Raw genomic sequence first — 15,607 nt, forward strand, 5'->3', positions numbered from 1 at the left:
TCCCAACCTTACGTGTACGTATTTCCCAATAGTACTGTAGCGAAGGCTTATCTCATTAATAATAATTAGGTCATGCTGACGTCGCTTGGAACGTCAAGGCTCGTATCCTAATTAATATTCAACAGCCGCGCTGAGATTGGCCAGCTACAGAGCCGTTGACCGCACAAACGTCAAACGTCATTTGACGTAATTAATATTCATGAGAAAGAAGTCGTCTTCAGTGCGTTTTCATCGCCTTTTATAAACAAAGGTAATATTTTTCAGTTACATAAAACGTCATTTGATATGTTGAAAGCGCCAGGATGCAAAAAGACAATCTGAGGGCAAAAACGAGACGCTTTACACGTCAGGAAATATGATATTTTGACTGACGGCTGCGTAGTTTCACTTTCATTTACCGATTGGATATCAAGCACAGGTTCGTTCAAAACGTTTGTCCCCTGAATTCATTGAAACGTTCGATATATTGTATAATTTGTGTTATTTTTTTCCCTTGTGGCCTCTACAGATCATAAACAGTGCTCATGTGTGACCAACTGACAGGCTCATATATCCAAAAGAAACCGTCAGAGTACTGATATTAAACCTTTTCGTTTTCAGTTACTGTTTTCATCATGCTCCTCGTCCAGTCTTGCTGTTTAAGCTGCCTTACTTTTGCAGTTTTATTCTGTCCTCTTATTGTTGGCAACCATGCAATGACTTTCAACACTAACACAAATACAGTGCCTTTTCCCTGGGACAAGATAAGATTGCCAGAAACTGTGAAACCCCAGCACTATGACCTCCTTATACACCCTAACTTGACCTCCCTGACCTTTACCGGAGTCGTCCAGATCCTCATAGAGGTAGAGCAGGATACCAGAGCCGTCATCCTCCACAGCAAGAACCTCCAGATCTCCAAAGCTCAGCTCTTGGACTCCAGACATCCTCGGGATCTGCAAGTCAGTGAGTTTAAAGCCTATGAACAGATTGCGCTCTTCTCTGATGGTTTCACATTTGAGAAAGGAAACCATGTGGTGTGTTTGGAGTTCTCCGCCAACTTATCAGACAGTTATCATGGCTTTTATAAAGGCAGATATACCACAAACAGTGGAGAGGTCAGGTAAGACAACCACAACATTGGTGCTTTACTTAGACTGTATTTGAAGTGGCTTTAAAGATGGAAAATCCTTTCAAAATGTGTATTTTTTTCTCTCTACAGGTTGTTGGCATCCACTCAGTTTGAGCCGACACATGCTAGAGCCGCCTTCCCTTGTTTTGATGAACCTGCATTCAAAGCCAACTTCACCATTCGTGTGCGACGAGAGTCAAGACACATTTCCATATCCAACATGCCCAAGGTACACATAATTAACCTTTTTATGCTGTTAAACATCTGGGTTTGATCTCTATAGTGCTGGTGCAATTGACCTGGGTTCATTAATGTAATTCTCCAAAAACCACACTATGACAAACCAAAAAAATCAGGTAAGAACAGTAAATCTTTAACATTAATAGTTTTTACACATTACAAATATATAAACATTAGAATATACACTACCAGTCAAGATTTGTAATGTTTTTTTCTTTTTTGAAGAAGAAGAAGCATTTATTTGATCCAAAATACAGCAAAATCAGTAATATAAAATATTATTATAATATTTAATATATATATATATATATATATATATATAATTGTAATAATATCAGTAATATAAAATAAATTAAATTAACTGCTTTCTATTTGAATATATTTTAAAATATAGTTTATTCCTGTGAGCAAAGCTATATTTTCAGCATTATTATTCCAGTCTTCAGTGTCACATGATCCTTCAGAAATCATTCTAATATGCTGATTTGTTGTTCAAGAAACTTTTATTATTATAATAATTATTATCAATATTTAAAACAGTTGAGTACAATTTAAGGATTGTTTGATGAATATAAAGATCCAAAGATCAGCATTTATCTGAAATTAAAAGCTTTTGTAACATTATACACTATACCATTCATACCAGTCTTTTTTTTTTGGAAAGTAATTAATACTTTTATTTAGCAGTGATGCTTTAAATTGATTAAACGTGATGATAAACACATTTATAATGTTACAAAATATCTCTATGTCAGATAAATGCTGTTCTGCTGAATTTTCTATTCATCAAGGAAACCTGAAAACAATCTACTCAGCTGTTTTCAGCATAATAATAACAATAAATGCTTTTTGATTAGGAAATCAGAATATTAGAATGATTTCTAAAGGATCATGTGACTGGAGTAATGAAGCTAAAATTCAGCTTTGAAATCACAGAAATAAATTACATTTTAAAATATATTCAGATAGAAAGCAGATATTTTAAATAGAAAAATATTTCAGATTTTTACTGTTTTTGCTGTTCGTTATAAATAAACGTAGGCTTGGTGAGCAGAAGAGACTTCTTTAAAAACATTAAAAATCTTACTGTTCAAAAACTTCTGACTGGTAGTGTATAATTTTTAAAACTGTATTTAATAACAATTTTTTAAACTATTTTTCACAAACTGTAAATTTTACAAATAGTCTTGTAAATATTCTTAACATTTTCAGCAGTGAAAAAGTACTTATTCTGTGTTCTTTTCTGAAGCTCAAACAATAGAAGCATGGCAGTCACAGCAAAATTAACATACATGAACTTATAAAAATGTACAGCATCAACGCAGTTTACATTTTTTTAGATAAATGCAGCTGCCGAATGCATAAATGTAAATGTGAACACCCTTAGAGGGTAGTTGAGAATCTGACTTAAAAATTTAAAATACATAAAAAAAAATACATAAAAGAATTTTTTTAATTCTGTGCAGCTACTTTTAACCATAAAATAACCAGGTCAGATTGACCCAGAAACATAATCATAATAGAAACTCAACAGAAAACAGAAACAAAAACAGTCATAACAGAAACAGTTTATGTTTTGAAATTACATCTGCAATGCGATTCATTGACTTTAAAAGGTATTTTCTCAGTATATATTTCTTTTACATACCATTTCATGTAAATTTTAGCTAATGCAAGGTTAATTCTTCCAATAGCTGAGAACTGTAGAACTCGCCGACGGGCTGCTGGAGGATCACTTTGACACGACGGTGAAGATGAGCACCTACCTGGTGGCTTTCATTATCTCAGATTTCCAGTCCATCAGTAAAAAAAGCCAGCATGGAGTCGAGGCAAGTTAATAACATGACCAGAAGCGTTATAAATACACTTTATAATATACCTCATTACACTGACTCTTCATAACCTGAATCCTGATATAGATATCAGTGTATACGGTTCCTGAGAAGATCAGTCAGGCGGAATATGCTCTCGACACCGCTGTCACACTGCTAGACTTTTATGATGATTATTTTGACATCCCATATCCACTTCCCAAACACGGTGAGTGTAAAAGCAGTCACTTTTTTTTGCTGGTGAAAATGGTATAATGTATCTGCCAAGAAATAATTTTAAATAACCTATTTTTTAATAAATCGTACTTGCAGATCTTGCAGCTATCCCAGATTTTCAGTCAGGTGCTATGGAGAACTGGGGCCTGTCGACGTATAGAGAGTCTGGTTTGCTCTTTGACCCTGAGAAATCTTCTTCCTCTGACAAACTGGGAATCACCAAAGTTATCGCCCACGAACTGGCACATCAGGTTGATATTTCTACTAATTCAGTCTAAGTCATGGATAATGCACAGGCAGTTGGTTTATGACAATCTGTGCATTATTCTGCTTATTGTTTGACTCCTTAACAAACAAATAAATATAATAAGTATAACATTTATAATAATAGAAATCATATATGCATATGTATATGTAGAAATAAATGGTTGATTGACATGAAACTAGAACAGATACACTGCTGTTCAAAAGTTTGGAATCAGTAAGGATTTTTTTGTTTTGTAGTTGCAAGTTTCTTCTCATCAAGGCTGCATTTATTTGATCAAAAAGATTTCCTGTTTATAGAAAAAACAGGAATATTGTGAAATATTATTGCAATTTAAAATAATGGTTTTCTGTTTTAATATACTTTAAAATGTTATTTATTCTTGTGATGGAAAGCTGAATTTTTTAGCATCATTACTTCAGTCTTCAGTGTCACATGATCCTTTAGAAATGACTCTAATATGCTGATTTATCATCAACGTTGTTGGAAACATTTAAAATTGATTTTTTTGTAGCAAAATAGACAACTGTTTAAAAGTTTGGAGTCAGTTTTTTTTATTATTTTATTTTCTTTCTTTCTTTTTTTTTTTGAAAAAAATTAATATTTTTATTCAGCGAGGATGTTACATTGATAAATGTGATAGTAAAGACTTATATTGCTAGAAAAGATTTCTATTTTATCAAAGAATCCTAAAAAAAATATCACAGGTTTCAAAAAATATTAAGCAGCTCAGCTGTTTCCAATATTGATAATAAATCTGCATATTAAAATGATTTCTAAAGGATCATGTGAAACTGAAAACTGGAGTAATGGCTGATGAAAATTCAGCTTTGCATCACAGAAATAAATTATATCCTATTGTATATTAAAACAGAAAACCATTATTTTATAATATTTCTCAATTTTAAAGTTTTTTCTATATTTTTGATCAAAATAAATGCAGCCTTCATGAGCATAAAAACCTTCTTTAAAAAAACATAAAATAAAAAACATACAAATAATTTTTTTTGCCTGTCATTCACATAAATCTGTTGTCTAGTGGTTTGGAAACCTGGTCACAATGCAGTGGTGGAATGACCTCTGGCTAAACGAGGGCTTTGCCAAGTTCATGGAGTATGTGTCCGTCAACATCACCCACCCTGAGCTGCAAGTGGTGAGACCAAATAATCCAGCTAATAGTTGAGATTGTGATGACATGTAATTATAATCGACGTGGCTGATCTGATTTTGAGTGCCTCTATTTTAGGATGATTATTTCCTGGAGAAGTGCTTCACCGCCATGTCAGTGGACTCTTTAACCTCCTCACACCCCATTTCCACTCCAGTGGAGAATCCTGCGGAAATCAGCGAGATGTTTGATGACGTTTCCTACCGGAAGGTACAGTTTATCTCTCTCTAAATCCTTATAGTCAGCATTGCCCTGATTAAAGGAGAAGTCCACTTCTAAAACAAAGATTCACATATAATGTACTCACCCCCTTGTCATCCAAGGTGTTCATGTCTTTCTTTCTTCAGTCGTAAAGAAATTATGTTTTTTGAGGAAAACATTTCAGCATTTTTCTCCATATAATGGACTACTATGGTGTCCCGATTCTGAACTTCCAAAATGCAGTTTAAATGCGGCTTCAAACGATCCCAAATGCGGTTGCAAAAGATCCCAGCTGAATAAGATGGGTCCTATCTAGCGAAACGATCGGTTATTTTAATAAAAATAATACAATTTATATACTTTTTAATGCCAAACGCTTGTCTTGTCTTACTCTGCCTGGACTGTTTTTTATCCGGTTCATGACAGTTAGGGTATGTCAAAAACTCCCGTCTCATGTTCTCCCTCAACTTCGAAATCGTCCTATATCACTGTTTTTCCTTTTTTGTAAAGGGTGTTTGATCTTCTTTGCATGTTCACATTGCAAAGACTGGGTTGGAACTTCTGCATTGATGTAGGATGATTTTTAAATGATTTTTGAAGTTAAGGGAGAAAATACGATTTTTCCAACAGAAAAATACACAGAGTTCAGGGAGAGAAAGGCAAGACGAGCGTTTGAGAATGACAAGTATTTAAATTGTATTATTTTGATTAAAATAACCAATCGTTTCACTAGATAAGACCCTTCTTCCTTGGCTGGGATCTTTTACAACCGCAAAAAACATCATTTCTTTACGACTGAAGAAAGAAAGACATGAATATCTTGGATGACAAGGGGTGCATAAACTATTTGTAAATTGTTGTTCTGGAAGTGGAGTTCTCAAACCCTTATGAGGGTAAAAGTTTCTAACATTTAGATTAGCAACTGAGATCCAAAAACATCCAAAAACGGTTTTTGACTGAGAAACACAAATATATAAAGAAACACCCAATTGTGGATGACCTGTGATTTCTGCAGTGTGAACAATGCAGATTGAATCTCATCAGAATCCAGCCATTAAATGAAATTTACTTTATAATGTAGAATTTCACAGAACTTGGCAAAATTTGGATCAAAAGAAGGGCTGTACAATTAATCATTAATAAAAATGGACTTTCGTCAGTCACTATTGTCAGATACACACAGAAACTCAAAGGTCTTCATTACAACCTGCCAAATAAAAGTTTGGTTTAATTTGAAGAAATTATGACAGAAATATATTACTATTTTACAGTAGAATGTACTTCTTCTAATAATAATTATAATAATACAGTTTATTAAAACAGTTTATCAGTCCATATTTTGTGCAGCACTTTGTTTGCCAAAAAATGAAAGGAAATGCTAAAATTGCATTTGATTACTGTTTAGGAGATTAATTACATTGTTAAAAAAAATTGCATTCAGTGCATTCAATTTTGTATTCTTTCGATTACAACAATTTTTAATACAATAAATCTGTTTTTGAACTGTTGATTTTTTTTTTTTAATGCACTTGGTTGATTAAACATACTTTTTTCAGAAAAAGAAAATAATAATAAAATATATATAAACAGAATACAGAAAAAATAAAATGTAAAACAGAATTTGGCAGATAAAAATCAAGAAATGTGTTCAGGTCAAATAATTAGACATCCTTTTCAGTTATTAAAATTCAGTCAAACAAATTAAAACAGAATTAAAATGGAAAACTGAATTTGAAGGAACACCCAATTCTGCTTGGATGATTCAGAAGACGAATCACAAGATTTCATACATTCTTCATGTATTTCATATTTTAATCTTTGACAAGCTATAGTAAAGTTTTTTTTTTACCTGACTCTTTGTTTTTCAGTTTATAACCAAATGGAGTACCCATATTTTTAATAAAAAAACAGGTTCGTTTGTTTTAATATATTTATTTGTTCTTCATCATCTCTCAAGGGAGCATGTATCCTGAACATGCTGAGGGATTTCCTGACCCCTGAAGCTTTCAAGTACGGTATTATACACTACCTGAAGACACACAGCTACCAAAACACAGTGAACGCTCACCTCTGGGAAAGTCTTACCAATGTAAGTGACCTCTGTTGGTTCCTGTGTATGTTCTCTAGTCTGTTAAATAATTTAAACAATTCCTATAGAGGCCAAATGCATTTCAATCTTTTCAGATATGCACTTCTGCTGAATTGGATTCGGGGAGACTAAAACTTGATGGATTCTGTTCCAAAAAGAGGGCTGAATCTCCTGCTTCTGTGAGTGCTGCAATACATTGTTTTATATTTAATTTTATGTTAATCTACATTAGTTAACATTTGAAATGGATCAAAAAAGTTGTCCTAAGACAAGAACAGTTATTGTTTTAGTTTTAGGACAACTTTGATTAGAGGTTTTGATAAATTCATATGTTGACTAGTATATTTTTATTCATATTTAATTCAGTTATTTAATGGAATTATCTAGACATTAAGCTCTTATATTTCTTTACTAAAAATGTGTCATTTATATTAGATATGAACCATAAATCAAATAACTGATTAAATAATTGTGCTAAATGATAAATCTTTTCCTAACAGAAATGGTTCATGGAGGACAGCGTTGATGTTGGAGCCATTATGGACACCTGGACGCTGCAGGAGGGGTTTCCTTTAATCACTGTGGAGGTCAAAGGTCAAGAGGTCACACTCAAACAGGAGCGCTTCCTTAGAGAAGCAAACTCTTCAAAGACTTCAAGGTACGAACTGGCTCTGGAATACTAAACTCCTGTTTAATGCATACTATGTATTTAAAAAGTAGTTTGTGAAACAGTCTGTCGTACTGTGTTATGCTTGTAAAATGATATGTTATGGCATTCTGATCAAATAAGAAGTAAAAAAGAAGATAATGATAGAAAGAAAATCACTGATGATATTACTTCCGTTTTATTTTTCACGTTGAAAAGGTCAAGTTTAGTGCATTGCATTGTGGAATTCAGAGATATTTTTGTTTTATTTGTATACTTTAGTATTATTTAGTAATATAAGCAAAAATATAAGGCCTCTAACAGTAGCTTGCTTTTTCTTTTTATTTATTATATAATTAAAAAAAAAACTTGCTATGTGTACTGCGTTAGGCTAACTGAGACTTGTAATAGCACTTGCATGTTATTGTTCTTTTGTTGATTTTGATTGCTTCCATTGTCCTTTTTTGTAAGTCACTTTGGATAAAAGCGTCTGCTAAATGTCTAAATGTAAATGTAATATTTGAATTACAGTATCTTTATTTTCTTCTTTTTTTCAGCCTCTTTTTCAGTTAAAGTTTTTGTTATATTCTTTATATTTATTTTTAGGTTTTTAGGTTTGTTATTCATTTAATTCAGTTTTATTTCAGTCACCAAAAAAAGTTTTTTAATAGTTTTCCATTTTATTAACAATAACAACACTAGTTTATTTAGTCATTTTTTTTAGTCATAAAAATATTATTTATTTTATACTGTAGAATTTCACAGAATTTGTCAAAAATTTGGATCAAAAGAAGAACTGTACAGTGAATCATTAATAAAAATTGATAAAAACTATTGTCAGATGCATACAGAAACTCAAAGGTCTTTACTACAACCTGCCAAATAAAAGGTTGGTTTAATTTGAAGAAATTATGACAGAAATATATTTGCAATTGTGCAGTAATAATTGCAATAAATAATAATGATAATAATACAGTTTATTAAAAGAGGTTATCAATCCATGTTTTGTGCAGCACTTTGTTTGCCAAAAATTAATTAAATTGTTAATGTTTTATTTATTCGATTACCAGCATTTTTATACAATAAATCAGTGTTTGAATTTTATGAATTCGGTTGATTAAACTTGACATTTGGCTACTATGCACAGTATGCATATTGCAGAAATAGTGAATATAGTAAGCTAGTTTGCTACTTTCTAGTATAGCCTTAATGTTATTCACTCAAAGCAATAATTGATTGTGTAATATTTGTTGTTTGTATATTTAATTTCCCACAGTACGTCGAGCTTCCTGTGGCAGGTTCCTCTGACTTACATCACCAGTCACAGTAGTGCAGTGCAGCGTTTCTTGCTGAAAACTGAAAAAGGTGTGTCTCACACTATCAGATATTAAACCAACCCAACATGTTTACCTTCTGCTGTGCTGAAATCTGATTGTGTTTGCAGATGTGTTGTACCTGCCAGAGAAGGTGGACTGGATTAAATTTAACGTGGACCTGCGGGGATATTATATTGTGCATTATGAGTCAAGAGGCTGGGACGCTTTGATTAACCAACTCCAGCAAAACCACAGCGTGTTCAGCAGCAACGACAGAGCCAGTTTGATCCACGACATCTTTCAACTGGTCAGGTGGGGGAACTGAGCTGGTGTTCCTTAAAGAAATAGTTCACCCAAAAATTAAAATTTGCTGAAAACGTACTCACCCTCAGGCCAGCCAAGATGTAGATGTAGTTTGTTTCTTCATCAGATTTAGAGAAATGTGGCACTGCATCACTTGCTCACCAGTGGATCCTCTGCAGTGAATGGGTGCCGTCAGAATGTGAGTCCAAACAGCTGATAAAAACATCACAATAATCCACACCACTCCAGTCCATCAGTTAACATCTCGTGAAGCCAAAAGCTGCAAGTTTGTAAGAAACAAATCCATCATTAAGATGCTTTAACTTTAAACTGTTGTTTTCAGCCAAAATACGAGTCCATAATCCATAATAACGCTTCCTCCAATGAAAAAGTCTGTCTCCTGTTGTCTCTCACATCAAAATCCACCCACATATTTGTTTAGAGCTGTTTTGGACTGTCTTGTCTTGTCAACGGTGCTTGATCTGTGCAGATTTTTCTCCTGATTCAGACCAGACCTTTTTTCACTGGAGGAAGCAATATTATGGATTATGGACTTCTTTTCTCACAAACTTGCATCTTTTCACTTCTGAAGATGTGAATTGATGGACTGGAGTGGTGTGGATTACTTGTGGATTATTGTGATGCTTTTATCAGATGTTTGGACTCTCATTCTGATGGGACCAGAGGTTGCATTAACTGAAAATTCAGTGACGGAAAAATCTGAAGGCCGTCCGTCATTTTGACAGATTACACTGAGGGTGATCTATTGTAAATTGTAGCTGCAATCCCACCCCTGTCCAGTTGGTGGCGAATGCGCTCCAGTGTGGCAGCAGAGCAGGGGATCCAGAACAAAAACGAGACTGTCACGAATGTTTTCCTATGCGCTTGATTTTGGTAACAAAAGATGCAGTAACAAACCTCTCAAGCAAAACAAAAGTCATGTTACTGTCATTGCAGTTTATTTTTGTGCTTAATCAGATTTATGTCTTTGCTTCAGCATCGAGAAAGTCCCGCTGGATAAAGCTCTGAATCTGAGTTTGTACCTCAGTAAAGAGTCGGAGATCATGCCGGTGACGCAGGGCTTTAATGAGCTGGTGCCGCTTTACAAACTCATGGAGAAGAGAAACATGGAGGAACTGGAGAACCAGCTGAAGGTTTTGATTGCAAACATGATTAAGTCTAGTTTAAAGATGACACGTGCAATATTTTGGATTTGAAGATAATTTTTAGTGTCTCAGTTCAGATACTGCATTTAAAATCTTTTGATGGCATTTTCTAAAGTAGCTTACCAGGGTAATTAAATTGTTAAATTGTTAGTTTTATTCATTCTTTTGATTACCAACATTTTTATATAATAAATTTGTTTTTGAATTGGTGCATTTTTATGAACGTGGTTGAACATCCTTTTTTATCAGTAAAAAATAATTAATTAAAAATGTGTATATTAAATGTGTATATATAAATTAAAAGTGTGTGTGCGTGTGTGTATATATATATATATATATATACTGTATATATACTTATATAAATATAAAATTTAGTTAAACTATTAAAACAGAATAAAAATGGAAACAAAATTTGGTGAAACATTTAATGTGAAAAAACAAAATATATTTACACAAGCTGTTGTTGGCCTGTTTTTTTTTAACAGGGTCATTTAGTGAAGTTATTCAAGACGCTGATTGACCGTCAGAGCTGGTCTGATGACGGGTCTGTATCTGAGAGGATGCTCAGGAATTATCTGCTGTTGTTCGCGTGTGTCCGCCGTTACCCGTCCTGCGTCAGCACCGCCACTCAGCTCTTCCAGCAGTGGAAAGAATCTGATGGCAAAATGCGGTAAGTGTTCATTTGTTTCACATAGCATCCACATTATAAATACTACATACTATTTTCATACATCCAAACATGTGTTGTTTGCTTCAGGCTGCCCACTGACATCAGTTTGGTGGTCTACACTGAAGGGGCGCGTACAGACGAAGGCTGGGACTTCCTGTTGGAGAAATACAAGGGGTCCGCCTCGCCATCTGAAAAGTGGATGATTAAAGCCGCGCTGTCGTACAGTCCGTTAGCTCACAAGCTTCAGTGGTGAGTCTGGATTTGTGTAGCAGCCAAGGCGTCACATGACATTTTCATAGTTCAGCCAAACCTGACATTGATGATGGTGCATGAATCATTAAGGAAGGTCAAACTGTTTGGCGTATTTATCCAAAAAGACCTTGTCTTGAATGTCATTAAAATGCAAAAGCGTGATTCATTTCTCGCCTTTTCAATCCTGCATGTCTTGAGTCATTTAATCCTGCTTTATGATGTGTTTTTCTTTCTCGTTCTGTCTAGGCTTTTGGAAAGAGGCATTGAAGGAGAGATAATAAAAACTCAAGACCTACCGTCGCTGGTCATCAGTGTCAGTAAAAACCAGAAAGGTTTCAAACTTGCCTGGGAGTTCCTGAAAACCAACTGGGGAAAATTTGTGAAAAAGTGTGTAGAAAGCTTTTATGTTTTATGGTGCCTATGACACATGATAGCATGTTAGATTGTGAATATTTGTGGCATATTAAATCTAAATCTTCCTTTTAGGTTTGATCTCGGTTCGTCTGCAATATCCCGCATGGCGGTTGGTGTGACCGATCAGTATTCCACCAGAGAAATGCTCGATGAGGTACTTCACATTGATTCTTTCTAGAAGTATGAATGCAAATTAAGCACCTATAGTCCAAAAATGCAAAATAAAGTGTAAAATAAAGCAGATAATATATTGGACCAATGCATTAATTACAGTCCACATTTACCATAAAACATACAATAATGCTTTACAGTAAGGTTTCATTTGTTAACATTAGTTGTTAACATTTAATGTTATTAGTTAACATTAGTTAATGCACTATAACTAACATATGAAAGCTTGTTTCTGCTACAGGATAAATATTAAAAAATATATGCGACTTTTTATCTCACGATTCACACTTTTTTACTCACAGTTCTGACTTTTTTCTTGCATTTCTTAGTTTATATCTGACCATTTTAACTAATTTTCATACAATTCTGACTTTATGCCATAATATGTCAGAATTGCAAGATGTACCTCAAAATTGTGAGACGTAAACACAATTACATGTTTTTCCTTGCAGTTGCAAATTTGTGTCTTACAGATCCAACTTTTCTTCTCAGAATTGCAAGATAAAGTCAGAATTATGAAATATAAATTCATAATTGTGAGATATTAAGTCAGAATTTTGAAATATAAAGTCAGAATTGCAAGATAAAGTCAGAAATATGAGATATAAAGTCTGAATCGCAAGATATTAAGTCATTGTGAGATATTAAGTCAGAATTGTGAAATATAAAGTCAATTGCAAGATAAAGTCAGAATTATGAGATATGGAAAGTGTGGAAACAGGCTTCCACACTAACATGAACAAACAGTGAACAATTATATTTTTAGTAACATTAACAAAGATTAATGAATGATTTAAAAATGTATTGCTCATTGTTAGATCACATTAGCTAGGAAGGGCATCCGGCATAAAACGTGCCAGATCGGCTTTGCGGATCACTCCGCTGTGGCGACCCCTGATAAAGGGAGCAAGCCGAAGGAGAGAGAGAGAGAGTTAGATCACGTTAGCTAATGCATTTACTTATGTTAACAATATTCTTAATTTTTTTTTTATTCCCCACCAAGTATTTGATGAATGAATTTGAGAAATATTTATATTTGCATATTTTGAGGAATATTATGTGCACACACATTTTTATTCTATATTACAGTGGTTATTTTTCATGTTGTCAACATGTTGAGGTCACATGAGCTTACATAAATCATGGGTGACAGATCATACACCATTTGGATCTGGTTAATGGTGTATGTAAACAAAAGCATTGTGCCATTTTTACTGATTTGTGTCAGTAGAAATGTAAGAACGCTGTATCAATCAGTTGTTTGTGTTGTTCCTGTAGGTTCAGTCTTTCTTCGGGTCACTAGGGGAGGATCAGGGCTCTGGGCTCCGCAGTGTTCAACAGGCCCTGCAGAAAATCCAGCAGAACATCCGCTGGATGGACAGGAACGTCCCACTACTGAAAGCCTGGCTGGACAGAAACAGTCTATGACTGAGTCCTGACAAACTCTAGAGACGCTTAAGAGTGTGTTTAACAGGGTGTGGGACTTAAGACTGCGCCTAGTTTCACCTTGAGTATGGCTCTTTACAAGGGCCTTAACACTGGAAGAAACCAGCTCCGATATCATCAGAATGTGAACATTTGTAATGGCTGCAATAAAATGTTACTAAAGAAGTTTTGAATATTAATGCAAAATATTAACCAGTGATGCACTGAAATTAGTTTTTTTTACAGAAACACCAAAACAGAAAATGACATGTTCATTTAATTTTAATTAATAATCAAGGCAGTTTTTATATAAGCTGTTTAATGATGTAATTATGTTTCTATTCCAGTTTGCTGTTGAAATATAAATGTGGCTGTAAAAAAGCTTGTTTCATGACAGGTTCATTCTAAGACACATTAAATAATAAAGACAATCGGTTAAGTAAAAAATTGTAATACACTAATATGTTTAGCAAAATGCTCCTCTAGGGTTATTTTTTTCTAGTTAAGGGTTGCAGTTTTCCCACATTGTTTTGAAAATTTAAATGAAAGACAGTAAATTAATATATACAGTTGAATTCAAAAGTTTACATACACCTTGCAGAATCTGCAAAATTTTAATTATTTCACCAAAATAAGAGGAATCATACAAAATGCATATTTTTTATTTAATACTGACCTGAATAATATATTTTACATTTACATAGAGTTCACAAGAGAAAATAATAGTTGAATTTATAAAAATGACCTTGTTCTAAAGTTTACATACACTTGATTCTTAATACTGTGTTGTTACCTGAATGATCCACAGATGTGTTGTTTCTTTTTTTTTGTTTAGTGATAGTTGTTCATGAGTCCCTTGTTTGTCCTGAACAGTTAAACATCCTGCTATTCTTCAGAAAAATCCTTCATGTCCCACAAATTCTTTGTTTTTTCAGCATTTTTGTGTATTTGAACTCCTTCCAACAATGACTATATGATTTTGAGATCCATATTTTGGATGGGACTCGTATGCAACTATTACAGAAGGTTCAAATGCTCACTGATGCTTCAGAAGGAAATACATTGTATTAGGAGCCAGGGGGTGAAAACTTTTTGAATTTGAAGATCAGGGTAAATTGAACTTATTTTGTCTTCGGGAGAACATGTGAGTATGTTCTGTAGCTTCTGAAGGGCAGTACTAAATGAAAAAAATAAGAAAAATGTACACATCCTCATTCCGCTCAAAAGTTTTCACCCCTGGCTCTTAATGCATTGTATTTTCTTCTGGCGCATCAGTGAGTGTTTGAACCTTCTGTGATAGTTGCACATGAGTCCCTCAGTTGCTCTCAGTGTGAAAAGATGGATCTCATACAGTGATTGCTGGAAAGGGTTCAAATACACAAAAGGACTTCTGAAGGACTTTTCAGAAGAACAGCAGGCAGTTTAACTGTTCAGGACAAACAAAGGACTCATGAACGACTATCACTAAAAAACAGCTGTGGATCATTCAGGTAACAACAGTATTAAGAATCAAGTGTATGTAAACTTTCAAACATGGTCATTTTTATAAATTCAACTGTTATTTTCTTTTGTGGACTATGTAAACATCTTTTATGTGAAATATGTTATTCAGGTCTGTACTAAATAAAAAATAACATGCATTTTGTATGATCCCTCTTATTAAAAATAATTAACATATTGCAGATTCTTCATGGTATATTGATCTACATATGTGCTTTTTAAAACATCTGGATTTTCATTTTTAGGTGTACTGTCCCTTTAAATTTGGTAAACGTAATGTTACGTGACTTATTGTTTACAAGCGGTTTTACGGACGTCTTTTCGTGGTTGAAACATCGATTCAGCAATTACATGAGATATGACATTTCGGAAGGTTCTTCTTTTTCTTTCAGCATAGTTCCTGATGTTCATTCCTCTGCATTTTGCGTTGTAACTAAAAGAGGAAGAGATGACCGGTTCGCGGTCCGCTGTAACTGACGCGCTTCAGCGATCTGTCGCGACACGTTAAAACGCGCCAAAACGGCGTTTATCGCTTGAATTTCGTTTTAAAACTTACAATTTAAAGCTCAAACTGTGTTTAATATCAAAAGTAACAAGGTTAATCGCGATGAAGATCGATTGA

At 33.9% G+C, this 15,607-nt stretch overlaps 1 protein-coding gene across 1 annotated transcript; it reads left to right on the forward strand.

Moving 5' to 3' along the window:
* Positions 1-185: 185 nt before the first annotated feature.
* On the forward strand, positions 186-14,026 carry erap1a (endoplasmic reticulum aminopeptidase 1a). Its single transcript, XM_051120185.1, has 19 exons — positions 186-418; positions 509-1,102; positions 1,202-1,340; positions 3,046-3,180; positions 3,271-3,391; positions 3,496-3,650; positions 4,704-4,817; positions 4,911-5,042; positions 6,991-7,122; positions 7,218-7,301; positions 7,623-7,780; positions 9,045-9,133; positions 9,213-9,396; positions 10,385-10,541; positions 11,039-11,223; positions 11,311-11,472; positions 11,722-11,862; positions 11,962-12,043; positions 13,339-14,026. Exons 2-19 carry the CDS (start codon positions 615-617, stop codon positions 13,486-13,488), a joined length of 2,808 nt encoding a protein of 935 aa, XP_050976142.1. The 5' UTR covers positions 186-418; positions 509-614; the 3' UTR covers positions 13,489-14,026.
* The last annotated feature ends 1,581 nt before the right edge of the window (positions 14,027-15,607 follow it).

The sequence above is a fragment of the Labeo rohita genome, chromosome 10, assembly GCF_022985175.1.
Source record: "Labeo rohita strain BAU-BD-2019 chromosome 10, IGBB_LRoh.1.0, whole genome shotgun sequence".
NCBI lineage: Eukaryota > Metazoa > Chordata > Actinopteri > Cypriniformes > Cyprinidae > Labeo > Labeo rohita.

Excerpts from the sequence above, each read along its gene's own strand:
- erap1a (XM_051120185.1), top strand. The coding sequence starts at position 615 with ATGCTCCTCGTCCAGTCTTGCTGTTTAAGCTGCCTTACTTTTGCAGTT. Across the intron at positions 3,392-3,495 it reads ATATCCACTTCCCAAACACG|ATCTTGCAGCTATCCCAGAT; the intron begins GTGAGTGTAAAA and ends TCGTACTTGCAG. Across the intron at positions 11,224-11,310 it reads GAATCTGATGGCAAAATGCG|GCTGCCCACTGACATCAGTT; the intron begins GTAAGTGTTCAT and ends TGTTTGCTTCAG.